Below are 20,352 nucleotides of genomic sequence, written 5' to 3' on the forward strand. Positions count from 1 at the left end.
AACAGAGCTGTTTTGACATTTGCAGAAACACAAAGAGGGCATAGTTTACTGTCCAGTACTTCATATCATTGTAGATATTTTTTTTATGTAATTTACTTTAACAATCCTGGGGGTAAATGTATCAAGCTGAGAGTTTTCTGGCCTGTTTGAAAAGAGATGTTGCCTATAGCAACCAATCAGATTCTAGCTATCATTTTGTAGAATGTACTAAATAAATAATAGCAAGAATATGATTGGTTTTTCAAACCCGCCGGCAAACTCTCAGCGTGATACATTTACCCCCTGATGTTTACTTGAATTAGATGGACATGATCTATTATCATATATCATATATATGATGTAGTAATAATAATAAGAAAAATAAAACATGTGTAGAGTACCTGGTATACTTTCTAGTTTTCTTCTGAGCTCCTCATTTTCTTGTTGTAGACAGATAACCTCCTGCTCCAGTTCTTGACATCTTGGACAGTAGCCTTCTTCATCATCATCTTCCTCTTCTGGAAGGGTGGAGGAAGATGGGTGGCCATGTGATTCAGAGGTTGCTGGGGATGCCCACCCACCCATCGTGTGCACTGGAGAAGACGAAAGAACATCCATGTCGGTCAAATGACCATAATCATTGGAAGATGAGGTATTCCGAGCAGGAAAGTTGCCGGCCAATAGGTAGTTTTGAAGTGAATCTGTGAAGACCCTTAAAAAGGCTGAGGTCTGCTGCTTTTTTTGCATGTACTGCATTTCTACATCTGGTTTGTCTGACGGTTGGCTGTGAAAAGCTTTACTAAGCTGACATTGCTCTGACCTCTCACTGTAACCGTTATTTTCCTGTTTCACACAAGACACCAGAGACTGGGAATGCTTGGAGTCCAAAAGCTTCCCCCCACAGTTCAATAGGTTGAGTACTCTGCTACACTGCTGGGCAAAAGCATCAAGAATCATTCGGCTCTCTGCAACAAACAGAACACAATTTGTAACACAAAGAAGCACAAAAGCATCAGGCAAAAAAAAAAGACTATCGGACCCATTCCTTTATTAACTGAGAAAATTACCCTTTATTCACTTTGATTAGAAACACATGCTTTCACTGCAAAGTAAAGTTAATTGCTGATGTTATTGATTTGCATAATTAACAATGAGACGTATTAATAGCAAAATGTACTCGCTCTTAACTGCTTCCTTAAAGGAAGCTAATTTGAGATGTTTCATCTTTAAATAAAGTACAAGGGAAAGTAAAAATTCAATTTGTTCTTTTGCCCTAATCGTAAAATACTTTATATGAGAAAGAGAATTTCAAGGGTTATTCCATCCAAAATGTATAGTAATGATGCTCCATCCTAAGGTGTCAGGAGGGAGTGGGACACTCTGTAGACCAATCCTCGCCCCTGCTGATCCGGGCAACTGAAAACGTATTGCCAGCATGGGTGTGAGATACAAGGGGAGCAGAGGAAGGTGTGTGCAAAGAATTTTGTGAACCCAGTGGAAAACATGACAGCAGGATTTCAGATAAGTAATTGGATTTTACTTAGGATATTCCACCCAAAACTGAACTCTCTCTCAATTGATAGACTTGTTGAAGATCTTGGTCGAATGATAGTGTTATTGTCTAGTGACTTTTGCCAAGCTTCAATGCCTCTCGGGATCTTATGTACAAAATTGATAAGGCACAATGCAAAAACCTCTTTGAAGGTGTCATGGGCCTCGATTAGTACAAGGTTTTTTTCAAAGTTAGGTTTACGGAATAAGCTGATGGCGTTTGCGTAAGAACAAAAGTTTGCTCCAGCCAATGAGAGGAATTGGGCAGTACTTGCAGTACTTACATGTACACAGTAACTGCCCTAGTTTTGTACGGAATTGCAAAATGGAGATTTCAAGTAACAGAGCAAGATTATTGAATGAGATAACGAGATGGAGAGCAAGCATTTTAGGGGCATTACTTGCTGTGCCGAAGAGGGGGCGCATAGCCATATTCCCTTTTGTAAAAGGACTATTTTCAAGCTCTATTTTTTGAGCTCTAAGCTGGCAGAGATTTTCCCTCATCCAATATTTGTAAAGGCATACATCTTGCACCTTCCAGTTGCGCTTTGGCAGAGAAGCACATTTTTTGGGGACTGCGTCTGCTGTAAAACAAACCTTCTAAACACAGTGGGCCTGATTCATTAAGGAAAACAAAAAAAAATGAGTAACTTTGGGCCTTGGCAAAACCATGTAGTATTGGAGGGGGAAGTAAATTTAAAATGTGATGACAGGTTTATAATTGGGATAGAGCATGTCCTAGATCAGTGTTGGCTAACCTGTAACACTCCAGGGGGTAAATGTATGAACATGCGGGTTCTTCAACACCCGCGTGTTCAGCGTGTTCGGCGATTAAATTTTAAGCGGCGCTGCATTGTAAAGGGAAGCTTCCCTTTACAATGCAGCGCCGCTTGAAATTTAATCGCCGAACACGCTGAACATGCGGGTGTTGAAGAACCCGCATGTTCATACATTTACCCCCAGGTGTTGTGAAACTACAATTCCCAGCATATCCTTCCAGCAATAAACTGCTATATATTGGGACTTGTAGTTTCACAACACCTGGAGTGTCACAGGTTACCCAACACTGTCCTAGATCAACTTTTAATGTCAGTGTAAAATAAAGGCTTTCAAGTATTTGCATCCTATTATAATTATAATAATGTTATAATGTTTCTTGGCAGACACAGTGGAAGGTGGTCTGTCATGTGTGCTGCAGGTGGTTACATACAGTAGGGGTAAAAACTCTGGTCACCAACTCATAGCACCCAGGAGACAGAGATTTGTCCAGCCCTGCTATAGGGTATCTGTTTGCAATTAAGAACTGGGTTTTCCAATTAATCCCTTATGTGACTATGGAACAATTAGTGTGACAAACAGTTAAAACAATATAAAACTGCTTTACAATGATCCAATAAATATTGTTGTAGACATTTTTTATCTACCTGGCAATGTGTATGCATTCTTTCTTCTCATTGCAGTAACCGTGATCCTACTCAGCTAGATTTCAGTGCTATACACGAAAATCAACTCACGCATAAAAGCAGTTCATCATAGCACAGTCACATCTGCCTACTACACTATATGTATAAATTCTGTGTGTATGTTTATTTCACAGACGTGTTTACATATAAAAGCATTTGCATGTAAATCTGTCCAACATAGTGTTGAAGTAATTGCTTTCCCTTGTACTGTGGTTTCTTTATACAATATACATAAGAAATTATATACTGTACATATACATTAAACCAAATTATTTCCTCCAATACGTCTGTACATAGAAGTGGTCACTGAATTATTAATCAGGGGTGCAGTTATATACAACTATGACTTGTCTTCACCTATTGATTAGATTAAGACTAGTTCTCATGATAGGAAAATCCATTTTTAGAACTCACACTGTTTTTCAGATTTGAATTTGCAAACTTTTGATATACAGTATATTCGACAAGTAACTGCAATGAGGTTCTAAATACCGACTTGTAGCTCTTGGTAATGTTACCACGTTAAGTTATTAAAGGTGTAACTAGTTTCTTCCATTGAAGCATTGTTTGCAGGCATTTTTTTTAAACAAAATATATATAAATGACATAAATCTATTACAAATAATTGTGGTTAGAGGCAAAACATAGCAGTATTTAAGCTTAATGCCAAGGCCTGCAGTGGCGCACGCAGGGAGGGTTTCTGGGTCTCCAGAGAACCCCCCCCCCCCCCCCCGCTAACTAAGTGCCCACCATAGTGGCACTGTCCATTGTATTGAATACAGCACCGCCACGGACGCTTCTTTGACAGCGCCGCGGCTGCTGTATAGGACAGCGCTGCCGAAACGGAGCTGCTGCGCATGCGCAGCAGCTCTCGCGTGGTTTTTTCTTTTGGGTCAGGGGGGATGACAATCCTGCGTGCGCCCCTGGCCTGATACTATTATAGTGTTAGTGGTGGTCTTTCAGGCAACAGTAGAATATTTTCTACTAGTGGAGTTTATTTCATTAAACATGTCAAAATCTGGAGGTAAACTCTTGCTTTCAGAATCATTCTCCATATCTCATAAAGAAGAGCCACTCCTATATGCAGCATGATATAATTCACTGTCAAAGTGTTCATAACTGGATGTGTAGCAGAAACGATTTATCATCATCATTTATTTATTTATTTATATAGCGCCAACAAATTCCGTAGCGCTTTACAACTGGGGACAAACACAGTAAACTAATAAACAAACTGGGTAAAACAGACAAAGAGGTGAGAAGGCCCTGCTCGCAAGCTTACAATCTATGGGACAATGGGAGTTTGATACATGAGGTTAAGTCTACATTTTTCATTTCGGCCCAGCCAGATTGCAAAGGTAAAAGTGGCTCATAAGCTAAATGATCCTGTCACATAACAATGTTGGTCAGGGGGTAGCTGTGTTGTGTGAAATTGTGTAACGGGTGATAATAGGGTAATGTAGTGAGGTTAAGAGGGTGGTTGAGGAATATAAGTTTGTCTGAAGAGGTGGGTTTTCAGAGAATGCTTGAAAGTTTGTAGTTAGAGACAAATGTTGTTAGATATGCGGATCAATGCAAATAATGAACTTGCTGTAACTCTGGCATCAACACTAGAGTATAAACAAACATAACAGTGAGAAATGTTTATTTTAATATTGCCATACTTTCCATATTAAACCATATGTGTAGACTGGTGTAATCAATGTAAAATACTTTCTAAGCAAATAGCAATACAGGGTTCCTATAGCCCGTTTTCTTGCCATACAATATTTGTCCACAGCAGCTTAACGTTGCTCCCACCCAGTAAAGGTGCTTATAACTCAGATTGAGCACCGGATTTTCAATGCCATCCTGTACTTGTGACAACATACTGGATGCATCAATTTGAATGAAGAACCCTAAATCTAAATCAGGGGCCAGCAAAATTGGGGACAAGCGGAAGGCAATTCTAAGTTCAATAAAAGCATCTGCCAGTTCCAGCCACACTAACCGGTACTATTTTATAGTCATATTTTATGGAATAAGCAAACAGGAGTTTCAGAACTGGATTCATGTATAAACCGAACGAGAGGATGTTATACTTGAAAAAGGTCAAAAGGTGTAGCAAATGGTCTATTTGCCATAGCTGAACATGTTAGAGAAAATCATCAAAAATGGTTCTTACAAGTTTTTGAACCATCATAACTGGACTGGACCATTATGTCCAACTCCTCGATCACCTCTAACTCTAACATTTTATCTGTTTTTCTTTTTTATGTCTTGCTTCAGGGTCCCCATAGGGTTTCTCATTTGTCACCAGCCCTGGAGTATTAATATAATGCTGAATGAGAAAACATTGTTAATATGGTTTTTTGCTTGTTCACTTTACTCAACAGAAAGGCTACCCATTATAGACATATACAACTTATTCGTAATTCCCTCTATGTTGGCCACCTACACCTCTTCATGTAAAGGTTTACAGAAAATGATGTGGTACATTTGTTATGTTCCCCTCTGCCCCAGCTGGTGAACCTTGTGCTCCATGAACTCAACAACCTCACATGGACCTTGTCACTGCACTAGATGTTTACTTCTGGAGTGGGCACTGAAACTAAATTCTAATTGCCAGATTGAAATGACTTGCTACAGCTTATTATAGGCTTATTACTGCTGTGGTTCCTCCAAATGTTGTTGAACTATTGGAACTAATTTGATGCATCCTGAACTTGATTTACAAAATGGACCTAATTTGCTTCCTGTAGGGTCTGTTGTTCCCACCCCTCCTTCAACATATCTAAAATCCCTCTTGGACATCTCTCATATAACAATTCAAAACAACTAAATCCTGTAGAAGACTTCTCATTAAATAACAATGAAGTATAGGACATTCTCTGCACCTTTATTAAGAAGTGTCTTTGGCCAGCTACATATAGCCAGCTACAGAGGTTGTAAGGAATAAGTAGGCCGACTTGTTTGTTTTGCTTTGTATATTGTGGTGTCGGACACTGCCAGGCACAGTATCCTACCCTACGAGAACTAATGAACTGTAGTATGTCCTAGATACCCCATATCTGTCTCAGCTATTGGTCCATGAGTACAGGGACTGGAAAACTGTACCCTTTTCAAATACTTGTCTTAGTGCATGAAGGATACTGCACTCCACTGATAGGCATTATAGTATTATTTTCTCAAGAGCATAACACTTATATCTGCATAGACTACCTCACGGTCTGGTCTCCCACCATGTCTTGCCATGGTGAGTAGATAAAAGAATTGGTAATTTTCCCTGGTCAGCTCATACTCCGAGTTACTTGTTCTTTCACCCACTGAGGTATACAGACACTAGTGGACAAGGAGCTAGAGTGACTCTTTGTTGCAGGATGGATTATGGATCCTGTGCAAACAGCTTTTCAGAATTACATTTCTTGTTATGCACACAAGTCTTCAGCACCAAAGTTAGGCTGGGAAGTGCCTAAATGCGTAATCAGGGATGTTCTCATACAGAATGGATCCCAACTTTACAAGGAAAGGTCATGAAAGCTTCATAATCAAATCACTCACTTACAATGATCCCATAAGCATCTGCTTGTTGGTGATTAAAACTCTAATGGACCTTACAAAGTTTAGGTGCAGTTTAAGAGCCCTCTATAACATTCAGGAAAGGTTCTCGGATCTCTGGGAGGAGGAAATTATATCAAGAATAAGTCACTAGGTAAATTAAATGCTCCTTCCCACTATAAAGGCCTTTACAATAAGACAGGCACACTCAATATAATACTGTCAGACCACATAGTGAGCATGATCCAGTTCTCCTTTCCTTTTAATTGAAATACTGACAACATTAAGCATTTAGGGGTTTTCATTCTGTTGAATTCTGTGGACACATATAAGCTCTTTTCTTAATCTTTACTCAATTTGGGAAAGACCTCACTCAGCAAATGGTTTTGTTTTCCTTGTCAGGCAGAGTAAATATAATTAAAATGAGTATCCTTCCTAGAACTGTATTCAGACCTTTGCTTTTCATTATAGTCAAAAAAATTTATCTGGACTGGTAAAAAGCCCCAAAGGGGTTTTCATGATGCTTACGGAGCATAAAACTAGGCATGCTCTAGGTATGGGTTTCACCATCTTTTATACCACAAGGCAGAAGTATTGGTTTGACTGATTTATGGGGTACACGAAAACAGCAATATGGATGTCCATAGAGAATGACCTTTAAAAAGATTACCTTGGATTGCCACTTATGCCAAATTACCAACACTCATCTATACGGTACTTCAGACTTGGGATGTTTTTCTTAGGAAAATTATTATCTCAGTTATTATGGCTCACTGTCCCCAGTTTTGCAGAACCCTGGATTCCCTCCAAGGATAATGCCATTTATTTTTGTTATGAGCAGGTATTGGAGCATGCTCAGTTTATATGAGCTCATGGAACAACATACTGGAACTAATATGTTTTAGTATACAAATTGTTCAGCTACTTACAGGTGTTTGTTAAGAAAGGGGAAGCTGCACAAAAAGAGCATGAAAAACTAGCGTATTTCTGCTAATATTCAGAGCCGTGCGCATCTCGAGATGTGTCCATCTCTGTATCATCAGCATATGCGCCTGGTTTACAGTAAGTCATCATTATCACCTATAATGTACTCAGCCTCAGGAGTAATGTACTCCCCTATCCCGCTTCTCCAGGAGCGGGCAAACGTAAGTGCCAGAAACACGCTAGTCTGCACATGCATGTGCCCACTACGTAAACTGGCATACCCCCCACTCTGAATCAGCCTCATTATCTTTATTATATGTCATTATTACACATGTCAAATATAATGTTATTGCATGCTGCTCTTTCACATAAAGGTGGTGATAAACCAATCACTGACCCCTAATGTTTCGTCCTGACCCATAAATGCTCCAAGAAGACAGTTACAAACGTGTTAAGCGCTGGTACAAATACCTAATGGATAAGATGTAGGAACCAAGCTCTATTTATAGTGGGATATTAAGCTTATTCAGCCATTATGGCTAAGTGTCATGAACATTTTTTTTTAACTAGAAAGTTTTTCTATTGTATTTATAGAATAAAGTAAGACAAACATAACAATGTATCGTGGTTACAGTCAATTATATCCGAAATTCCTACATTTACATTGTTAACATATAACATAACACCAAACAAAAGTAAAAACACAATCCAGAGATAGATGGGGTGGGGAGGGGGAGGGGTGCAAGGGAGGAAGGAAGGAGACATATTTAGAGATAATCAACATTTCAAACGGGCACATTTAGGAACATCAGAGCAGTAAGGCTTTCGGGAGGCTGAGTTAATTACTAAGGGTCCTGTGGAAGTAGATGTTCCGAATAATATTCATACCACGGGAACCACTTAATCAATTGAGAGGATACGGCAGTGGAGTATCTGAAAACAATGGTTTTCGTGTCCTGAACATTTAAACAAAATCACATACTATACTTTGGAAAACAATCAAGAGATCCTACTCTTCTACGTTATCTGGCTCTATGACGGCTTAAAATGAAAAGCTTACATAGGCATCTCGTGATAGATGCTAGAGTAGCGACTTTAGAACAGGCAGCTCTCTCAATTTCAAATGGATTGAAACCACATTTATAATGGGTATGGAAGAACTAATGCTGTTTTCACAAGTGAGATCAGAACCCACTTGGATTCACTGGATTCTGTTCAGACTCAGATGTGTTTAGGTCTTTGCAGTAATGGGTTCAGGAGTACAAAATATGTCATATCTTAATTTTTTGCTTTACATGGGAACGTATTTTTGAAAGTTTCTTGTTATCATTTTACTGATGGAATTTAATTTATTTCTGTATTCTCCATCTCCTAACCCCAGGGATCATATCCCCCCAATACTATCCATTCCTCTCCCTTTTTCTCTGTTTTGCTTGGAAAAAGCGATAATGCCATTGAATAAAGAATGTCACTCAAAAGTGAACTTGCATAACATTCATTAGCATTTTCTATGCCCTTGTTTTTATAATGTAGATTATATTTAAATAACCCAATATAGATGAGAGAGTGCTGGGGGTCCACATAATTAACATGCATCTTGTAAACAGAAAATATAAGTATTGCTGTTTGTCTAACTAGTGTCAACAATTTAATATAGGGATCTCAATCCATTTATAGATCTGCCGTGATTTAATGCTTTGTCTTTTCAGTTTTCATAAACTACAATGAAAACAGTAACTTGTTAGCATTTACTAGAAGATCTGGGTCTTCCAATTAAGTGTTTCCTGCATACGATTAAAAAACTCATGAAGGTTTACTGCAATTAGGAGGTATAATCACTCTGCCAGATTTAATGTAAGCAGATTATTTGGGATTCAATATTAGTTTACCGTGGCAAAGTAACAAAGTATTTTATGGAACTAAAACTTCAGTTTATTAGAATAGACATAATATTTTCTAGGTTGGAAATAAAGAGTCAGTTTTTTTTAAGGAAAACTATAAATTGTATACAGTGCCTATAATAACAATTCCTTTGGCATTTTTCACATTTTATTTTCATTATTTTCTTTCTTCTTATTTTCCATGTTTTATTCAATAATTCTTACCACTGATCAGCATAAAATAATATGTAATACCAAATAAAGCTTTGGTTTACTTGATTACAAATAAAAAGAGACAATCATTGATTAAATAACTATTTACCCCTTTTGTTGGATACAACAAACAGATGTCTTCCGACGCCACATTATTAATTGATTGATGCACACATGGGTAAAATTAAAGTGTTTCAACTGAAAATAAATATGTCTGTCTGTGACAGTTCCCCAGTTGTTTAGTGCATTCCAAACAACAGCTTCATCATAAAGATCAAAGAACATTCAAAGCAAATCCAAGAAATTGTTATTGAAAAGCACTAATCAGTGGAAGGATATAAAATATTTCAAATTCTCCATGGAGCACTAAGTCCATCTTAAAGTTAAATGAGAGAACCGGGGCTAAAATTTGCCAGCCCTCCCCTGTTGTGGAGCATAACAACATGTACTTTATATAGCCCTGTTAATATTCCCCAGCCCACCAGAATGCAAATGTAGTGTCTAATTACATCTGGATAAGGGGACATTGTAGCCATAAAAAAAACCAAAAAACACTCTGTCACTCATGTCTTTTACTTTTTACCAAAAATTCACAAGTCACTTTTTACTCCACCAGGAAGAATGAAATCTCAATATGTCTTCACTTCCACTCACAGCTCACATGCTGGTATGGCACATAAACCAACTACAGTCTATCATTTTGGGAGTGGGTTCACGAACCTCTAATTTATCATTTTATGTTGACCATTTTTACAGCCACATGTTCTATTTTTGAGATCTTATATTTGGGATACTGCATCACTTTTTGTTACAGTTAGAATCAATAATGTAGGAACCAGGTTATGGGTTCCTTACTTTAGATGTGGAAGCCTTATACACCAATATATTCCAGAAGGAAGGAGTGGAAGCTGTTCGATGTGCACTAACGACAGTACAATCTCAACTCCACAATGCACATTTCTTTTAGAGTCTATACTATTTTTTCTCATTCACAATTTTTTCTTTTTGACACCACTTAGTATTTACAGACACTTGGTACGGCCATGGGTACCAGGTTTGCCCCGAGTTTTGCTAACATCTATATCGGCCAACTGGAGGACTCTTTTCTCTGGAACAGCCCTTTCGGGGGAAACCTGGTATTCTATGGTGTTACATAGATGATTTTTATATTATTTGGAAAGGATGTTCGGCACACCAATTCATTTCATATCTTAATACTAATACTTATAATCTCACGTTTACACACACTTTGATTTACAAGAGGTTAATTACCTTGATGCTACCCTCTCTGTTCAGAACACGGAAATTATTTCTACTAATTACAAGAAACCTGTTACTGTTAACAATTTTTTACATTATACCCGTAATCATCATACACCGTGGGTCAGGAACATTCCCAAAAGTCAAATTAATCGTTTTAGATGTAATTGTACAATAGAAAATCATTTTTTGTCACAAGCGGTAAACTTGTCTGATGAATTCTTTAAACAAGGTTACCCAGAAACTTTACTAAATGATGCTATAGATTTGTCATTACAAAAATATCGTAGTGACATACTTAACCCTATTCTATCATCTACTCCTAAATAGGGAGTGATATGATTACTTGTAATGGCAACAATAAGTTTAATATCAAGAAAATGAATAATAAAAGAACAATGGAAAGCAGTCACACTAATAAAAACATCAAACATAGCCAGAATTTTTCGTTATTTATATCTAAATTTAATATTCATCATCATCATCATCATCTATTTATTTATATAGTGCCACTAATTCTGCAGTGTTGTACAGAGAACTCATTCACATCAGTCCCTGCCCCATTGGAGCTTACAATCTAAATCCCCTAACTTACACACACACAAAATAATAAATCATTATTGATTAAAAGGACTATTATGAGAATTTTTGAGCTTCTAAAATACGAGCTACTACTGAATCACCATAAAGGTGATAAATTGCAAGTAGTTTTTCGGTAAAATAAGAATTTAAAAAATATATTAGTTCCTAGTTATTTCAGACAAATTTATATTCAAGCACAAACTATAATGAATTGGTTAGTGTGACAGGATAGACCTCCTATGCCACCCTGTCCGTGTCTTGCTGGGGATCAGATGGGCTTGCCTTTCTACCGCCCCCTTTTATTTATCCCAAATGCACACTCTAACTGTAGTAGGAGGGGCTTTTGCTGCTGCCACCACTATGCTCCTTCACCCGCACCTAGAACTGCGTCCATCTGGGTAATTCTCGCTGCTAGGGTACCCTCTTGCTGGGCACCTGGCTGGTACACCTGAGCTCTTCTCTTCAGATCAGAGTTAATGTGGATGGTTCTCCCTGGCCTAGCACACTGACCAGAGCTGCAGGGTAGCGGGCAGAGCGTTGGTACTAGATGCTGGATTCCAACCTCAGAACAGCCAGATAACGGATTAGATTGGTCTATTCTGTAGGTCACAGGAGTTACAGCACAGGTAAGCAGTCGTCAAAGCAGGATCTTGAAGCAATGATATTTTATTAGCTCATGTAGTGATAATAATAACAACACATGCCAGTTTGTGGAACTAGCGATCTTTCCAGAAGTTATAGATAATATAATGATACCTTACATGGTCAAACAGTCCTCCTTTTATACAGATTTACACACATACCCTGGCAGGAGATAATCCAGCCTCCTGCCACTCTAACCAATCCAAGTGCTTCAGGCAGCCTGAACATAAATCAGCCTGGAGGGGTTTAACACCTTTTTACAATGCTGCTAGTAGCACCACAACGTCTGAGGTTTTATAATGAATGTTTACCATTAAGATATAACATTTTCTCTAATCTTACTCTGATGTTTACCATTATTTGAAGCTTTCACCTATACTGCAAGATATACTTATGATCGAGATCTATCACTTTTTTACAGCTTGACTTTACGCTCTGTAAACACAATTACTTCTCCTATTTCCAGCCTTTTGGAAACTAATTAATACATTTCTAAAATCTTTAATCTTGGATTCGGAGTGTAGACACATGATTTTTTTATCAGACATCTTCAGACATCTTCTGTTTGAACACTGATATAATTGTATCACATTTTTCATTGCTATGAAACAATTTTACAGTGATCTCATTTCTATTGTAATTATTGTTTGGTATGAGTGTTGTCTGATTTCACTTTCAACTGTGAATTAAGGGGTTAAAAAATTCACTACCTTTTGATTTCTCTATGAGCTAAAACAAAATTATTGTTAGTGTCATATATTTGTAAAAAAAATCTTTTAGTGTTGTATTCTTTTTATCTGATTTTCATTTTTCATGTTTTATGTTCTAATAAATTTGCATATGTATAGTGAACCAATCAATTTGACTTATTCTACCCTAGTGAGTATATTGATTTTATGTTCTTGGATATCTTAATTTTATATTACAGTTTAGATATTTTATATACTTTCTATATTTTTTCATTAGGTTAGCGCTGTAATTTTTCTTCTTTTCCATCCATTGATATAGTAGCCATGCCTATATAAGAGACTTTTTCATTTTATGTTACCCATTGTAAAAATGAGTTAGTTGTTATTGCAGTGATGCTATTATGCATTGTTCTTAAAGTGAAGCCAGGTGGGTTACAGATAAGGATTGGGTGGGGAACAGTTATAGGTTACAGGTTAGGGGGCTGTAGCTGCTTTAATTCTCCCCTCCTTTCTCTACAGGAAGTCCTGATCAGCTAGTTTGGCTTTGCCCCTAAAGTAACCTGAATATGTCCTCATTGTCTCAGGTTGAATTCCACCAGACTCCTTGGAGTCATCCCAGCAGGGGACCAAGTGAGGCATTGGGGAGAGAAGGGACAGCCCTGTAACAGCCCCTTTTGACAAACAACCACTATCTGATGATCCCATTATCTAAGGTCATCCCTTACCCATCCATTGGAGCATGGGAAATCTTCAGGATATAGAGGAAAGAGGGAAAGCCAGGGATGCTGGTTGTTTTCTTTTTGCTTTGAGCTTGGAAAGAACTCCAGTGTTGAGGTTTAGGCTTCTGCTGGACTGATCATCCTGCTGGTACATCTGCAGCTCAGAAGAACTCCATGGGTATTGGATTCTACAAGTCAGGACATCCAGGTGACTGTAACTCCTTAACCTAGTGGGGTAAGGCACATATAATGTGGTAAACCTGCCTGGCATTTATTTACTGTTTGCATAAAATATTCTAGTGATTGTTTTTATTACAATAAATGTACTTTCTAACTGCATTTGCCTGAGTGACTATAAGAACCCTAGAAGCCACCGGGTATGCTTCCCTGGCATAACAAGGTACCCTTGGGTGGCCAGCCAGCGTGAAGTGGATACAGTTAGGCCAGAAAAACACTGTATCTTCACAACCTGGCCTTCAAAGCTTAATCTTATTACCTGTGACAGTGATTGCAGAACCCAATATAAAATATTTATTCTAACATAAAAAGCCATTAACAAAACTGTTCCAACATACACGTCTTCACTGGTCTACAAAATTGTACTTTTCAAATGTTAAATTGATCTGATATGAGTTTTTCTTATAGTATTTTTTCTACTGTTTGCTAAATTTAAGTGGATGGCTGGGTTTTTGAACACCATGTTTTTAAAAATAATTTCAATTTGAATCTTCCTTTAATATTCACAATATAATATATATGCAAATGACTCAAATCAAACTTTTTAGTGCTTTTTCTGATGTATTTAGCTTGAGGAACATCTCTTTTCAGTGTTCAGTAGTAAATCTGCAATCATATTTGGATTCCATTATCCTTGGTAGGGAGATTCCATCATTGAGATACTCTGGTAGAAACATTCACCGTTATTGTCACTTACATCTCCAAGATTTTCTGGGAAAAAGTCAAAATGCGAAACCAAAAAAAAATGTATTTTCACAGATAAATTGCATCCCAGGGTTCTGTAGTTTTTAAGAAGTTCAATAACCAGTTATTTGTAATTCTCATCCTTCTTGTGTCCCAGGAAGCATTTCACAACGTTTTGGAATGATCCTCATGCAGCTGCCTCAGACTCGTTTAAGCTTCTCTCAAAATCTTCAGCCTTCATTAGCTCTCATATTTGTGGTCCAACAAATTGCCCTCTTTGATTTTTCCTTCACTTATTCTAGGAAACTGCATCACTAACATCTACTGAATCTAAGCTCCATGCTGCTGGTGGAACTGGAGTTGGTAGTTCTGCACTGTGAGGAACAGGCCTGATGGCTGAAGGAATATCAGGATATTTAACTGAATTCTTAAACTTACTTATGATTCCACTGATATTTGTGATACAAAAATATCAGTCTGTGGAATGGTCCTTCGGTTCTCTCCTTACCATGGGAACTGCAAATGGCATGTGACGAGATTTACCATTCAGCCAACTATTAAGCAAAGTTACACACGAAGTACAACAGATATGAGGGGCCCAAGACTTGTCCTGATCTCCAATTTATCACCCAAAGTAGAGCTCATACGATCTGCTTACCAAAGGAGAAATGTTTCTTCCTTGCGACTTGAAAGTTAATTCACCACACACGTAACAAACATTGTTTGGATGATTTATACAACTATGAAGCATTGTGGAAGTATGCACACCGTATACTTATAAACTATATAAATAAATGATTCATAGGAAATGGCTAACATGATTATGAAAGTCATGAAACAAAAATAAATCATTTTAAAATATTTAACAAAATACTTATATATCAGATTGTTTTGAGCAAAATGTATATTTTTTAAAAAAACCAAATATGTTGGTTAAAAAAAGTAATGTAGCCCTTAGGACAAATTCCGACCTCATTTTTGGAACCATCACGAGAAAATACATAATAAAAATCAGTCAAAATTATCCATTTAACAAAACCATTGTTGACCAGTGATATCTATCCTTTACTCGTAACTTGCTCCAATTTCCAGTTACAGGACTTTTCCAGGTTGCACCCACTCTCTTCCGTGTACAAGACTCTCTCCTTTCTTTGACACATGCATTCCCTGAAAACTTATCTACATAGACAAGCTTATCAAATTCCTAAGTCACCTTCTTTACCACCCTATGCTATTCTTCCGCGTTACACAGTTCACTCAAACTTACATTCATTCTCTTTATGTACTTAAATAACTTACCGTGGGATGAGTACATACATAATAATTAACAGCATACTGATGATCCAATGCTATTCTGGCAAATTGCAAAGGTAGTTCTGAGGGGAGAGATTATCTCATATGTAGCAAAATATAACAAAGACCAACAAAAAACATACTGTGAGGCTCAGCTTGAATTGACAGAGGCCTTTGAAGTGTATAAAGGAAGACCTACACCAGATAATAAAAATAAATATAAACAAAAACAAATATACTTTGACCAAGCAATACAACAACAATACACTCGCCAAGAAATGGCTAGTAAATTCAACTTTTATAAATTTGGCAATAAATCTAGCAAAATCCTTTAGAATTTACTAAATGGAACTAGACCCAATAGTAACATCTCATCTTTACAGTCACAAGAGGGAACCATCAAATACCAAGGGCCAGAAATTATACAGATCCTAAGTTCCTTTTATTCTGAACTTTACTCTCAAGACCCTATTGATACTAAGGCACAAGATGCGCTTTGGGGAAAAATATCTCTACCTCAAATGACCGAGGCACAATCAGAGACTTTAGTTCAGCCTCTCTCTTCTGAAGAGGTTTTAAATGCAATTAAACAACTGAAATCTTTTAAATCTCCAGGCCCTGATGGGTTCAGTGGGGAATTCTACAAAATTTTACAAGACAGGATCGAGATTTTATTGACAGACTACTTTAATTTAATACTCTCAGAGCATAAAATCCCAATTTACTTTAATAGCGCCATTGTCAAGGTACTCCCCAAGCTGGGACGTGACTTAAAGTTACCAGGATCATATAGACCCATCTCATTATTAGACGTAGACTACAAAATATTCACGAAGATATTAGCAGAGCGACTTAAAACCCTGCTGCCAAGTTTAATCCACAATGACCAAACAGGTTTTATATGGGGGCGGCACTCAGTAACCAATGTGAGAAAGATTCTGCTGAGTCTTCATGCTTTAGAGGGGTCGGAGAGAGAGGACCCAGCCTTACTGCTCTCATTAGATGCCGAAAAGGCATTTGACCTTGTGACATGGGATCACTTGTTCCAAACTCTCCACAAATTTGGATTTCCCGCTCAATATATCAACACTTTAAGGACTTTATATCATGATCCTAACACACAAGTATTAGCTAATGGCTTTCTGTCTACCTCGTTTAAGGTGGAAAGGGGAACTAGACAGGGATGTCCACTATCCCCTTTATTATTTGCTCTGGCTTTGGAACCTCTCGCAGTTGCTCTAAGGAAAAAGAAGGAATACACGGGTATAAAAATAGGCAACCAGGAAGCTAAACTAGCTTTTTGCAGATGATATGCTGTTAATGGTATCCAATCCAGAAAAATCAATCCCTGCTATTATGAGCGTAATCCAGGAATTTAGTTCCTTCGCAGGATATAAAATAAATTTTGATAAGTCCGAAATACTTCCAATATCAGGTGTGGGTCTATAATGAATAACTTGGCTCTCATATCTCAGTTCGCGCTGAATCATACTAAAATTAAATACTTAGGAATTTATATTCCCTCTAGACTTCACAAATTATATGAGGTCAACTACCCGCCTGTAATTAAAAATATTATAGCGCTTTTAACTAAGTGGCATGATCTCCCACTTTCCCTTTTGGGACGTAATGCAGCTATTAAAAGTGTAGTCTTCCCAAAATTATCATATCCAATACAAATGCTCCCAATAAGTTTAAATAAATCTGACACATATACTTGTACAAAACTATTTTCCAAATTCATCTGGCATTCTAAGAAACAGCCTATATCAAGGAACAAGCTGATCCTAGGAAAAGCGCAGGGAGGAATTAACCTACCAGATATAAACGGATTCACGCGTGCAGCCTTATTTCGATATATTAATGATTGGCTTTTTCAGCGTAGCTGTTACACCGACAAAAACCTGGAAAATGCTATATTCTTCCCACAGTCCCCGGCTGCATTATTACATCTGCCTAAGTCTGAGATACCTCCACAACTTGCTGAAAGTATTCTATTCAAAGATACATATAAGGCATGGATCCATATTAATAAAAAATATAATAGAGATTTTAGGACTACCGAATTCCTCCCGATCTGGGGTAATCGTGGGATAATGGCGATTAAAGACATGTTTGATCCAGGCGGCAAAATTTATACGTTTAGCCAACTAAAGGAAAAGTTAAGAAAACCAAACTCTCAATTTTTTATGTATCTGCAGTTCAGACACTATGCAAACTCAGTACAAGTTCAGAGGAAACCTACAGGGACCCCGGATGGCTTGAAAAGTCTACTTGCCTTCTTAAAAACTGTCAAATTTTAAATTAGATATGTATATGCAGATTTAATATATACACAACTCACAACTCCCTGGAAGCTAACGGTGGACGCATGGCGAAGAGATATCCCCAGCATAAGTGACCCAGTTACTTTAACTTGCCACTTTGAACATATTTGGAAGTCGCTGTCCACCACTCGCCTCCAGGAAATACATTTAAAAGTAATTCACAGAGCATATATTCCCCAAGCAAGGCGTCGTTTCATGGTTGAGGGGGAATCTGGCTTTTGCCCGAAGTGCAAGTCTCAAAGGGTAGATTGGTTGCATAACTTTTGGAGCTGCAGGAAGGTCAAGAGATTTTGGTATAAGTTGGTAAACTATATTAATCACGTTTTTAAGACACAGGTTACAATGGCTGCAGAACCCCTTTTGTTGGCCGATTTCATCAACTGGAAGGACCTCTTGCAATCCTCTGACATTTTGTCAGCTCTGATTGTAATTGTAACAGTAGCAAAAAAGATGATCTTAAAACATTGGGTTTCACCGGTATCCCCAACTCTGGGAATGCTCAAGATGGAGATTTTGGATATTATATACTTAGATAGGAGAGCTACTCTCCCAGATATAGAAAAAGGTGGTCTGAGGTTCCAGAAAAAATGGGGCATATATATCGAATCGCTGGAACCCTTAGTTCAGCAGAACATCTTTAAATTGTTTGAATACACTACCTGGTATCTACTTAGGCAATTAAGTTAGGGAGAAAATGAATAAATGCTTAGACGGATAACTGGAACCTCCTAAAAAACTTACAAAAGGCGCAAATTTTCTTTAATTGGAGAAAGGCCTGACTAACACCCTCAGCCATATAGCTTACTAAAAAACAACTACCCCCCCCCCCCCTTTCCTTTCCTTTGCTTCCCTCCCCCCTATTTTATTTCATTTTATTTTACTTTATTTTTATTTCATTTTATTTCATTTCAATTCACGTCAGTTGTGTTTATTTCTGACAGTAGTTCATATCGATCAGTTAGATCTATATATACAGATGTGCAAGATTATTTCCAATGTTTTCATGAACCTTAAATAACGCAATTTTTCTGATGTTGGTAATATTTGAGGTTGAATTTTAATGTCAAATTCTCATGAATATTTTATATGTATCCGAAGACCTCGGAATATGTAACAGATAGGTCATTACTGATTTGCTGTATTTGTATTTAAGGAAAATAACCAATAAAAAAAGATTTATAAAAAAAAAAATTACCGACCCACAAACCAACATTGCTGTGTGACTGGATCATACAGACCCACTGAGCACTTTTCCCCACTGCAATCTGGCTATAGCCAATATGCAATCTGTGGTATTTAGCCTCCTGTACTCTTATAGCTTGCAAGTTTGCCAGCAGTGCTCTCTTAGCTCTTTGTTAGTTTGGCAACACCTTTAGCGTATTGCAACATGCATATAACCAAAACGATGAAAATGAAGGCAGTTTATCTGTAAGTGTTTATCCCACAGGACAAACATGTAATGGTGATGCATGAAGAAACAGAAAGAAGATGCGGAAACAGATTAATATACAAAATTAAAGAAATAATTACATATATAGAGATGAAACAGATATAGCTTCTCTATATAAAAATCTGCAACCAGCAGCAGATTGATCTAAAATCGGAGTTAGAAACAAAAGCAAGCACGCATGGTGTAGTAAGTAAGTGCACCAGATAAGAATATATAGAAAATTGTGTACTTGAAAAAAAGGAAGTAGATTATCTAAAAGTTGGCTGAGTGTATCATACAGCAAATCCACAATGTATGCCTTCTGAGGATGTGGACAATCAATTTAATACATCATTGAACAACAAAAGTGAAAACTTGTCTGGTATGTTAGTAATAAAGAATCACCTTCTCTATTACTAACATACCAGACAAGTTTTTACTTTTGTTGTGCTCAAGGCGACCTGACTGCAGGATGGCTGTGTTGTACAGGCTGGGACCAGTAAGTGGCACTGCCTGATGTTTGTGCTGCCAGTAACTGGGCAGATACAACAAGGATGAATATGGCATGGGAGGATAACCTACGCATTTTGTCATTTATTTATTTATTTATAAAGCAGGGACACCACAATACCAAGTCCTGTTTCAGTACTGTCTTTCTTCAAAATTGTAAAGCGCTATTGGTGCTATATAAATGTTAATAATAATATTAATAATTTATATTAATATACATTATTCTAAGTGTTAAATGTTAGTAATAATATTAATAAATTAGTTTCAGTGTAACAGTGATACTCAGCTGCCCAATACTGATTGGGAGCAGTAAGGCTTCATTTACGGCTTTGCTGTGGCGGTATCAGGGTGTAGACGCATGTGTCACCCGGCGAGAATGACAATGAAACTATTCGCTGGCTTTGGCTACTGCCACCAATAGCACGGCTGTAGT

At 37.5% G+C, this 20,352-nt stretch overlaps 1 protein-coding gene across 1 annotated transcript in view; it reads right to left on the minus strand.

Moving 5' to 3' along the window:
- The window catches only part of BEND4 (BEN domain containing 4), a 98,568-nt gene that overhangs the window by 58,384 nt on the left and 19,832 nt on the right, over positions 1–20,352 (minus strand). Inside the window, exon 2 of the mRNA XM_075195066.1 lies at positions 381–944. Coding sequence (XP_075051167.1) covers positions 381–944 — 564 coding nt within the window. The remainder of the gene's footprint in view (positions 1–380; positions 945–20,352) is intronic.

This window comes from Mixophyes fleayi, chromosome 1, assembly GCF_038048845.1.
Source record: "Mixophyes fleayi isolate aMixFle1 chromosome 1, aMixFle1.hap1, whole genome shotgun sequence".
Classification (NCBI taxonomy): Eukaryota; Metazoa; Chordata; class Amphibia; order Anura; family Limnodynastidae; genus Mixophyes; species Mixophyes fleayi.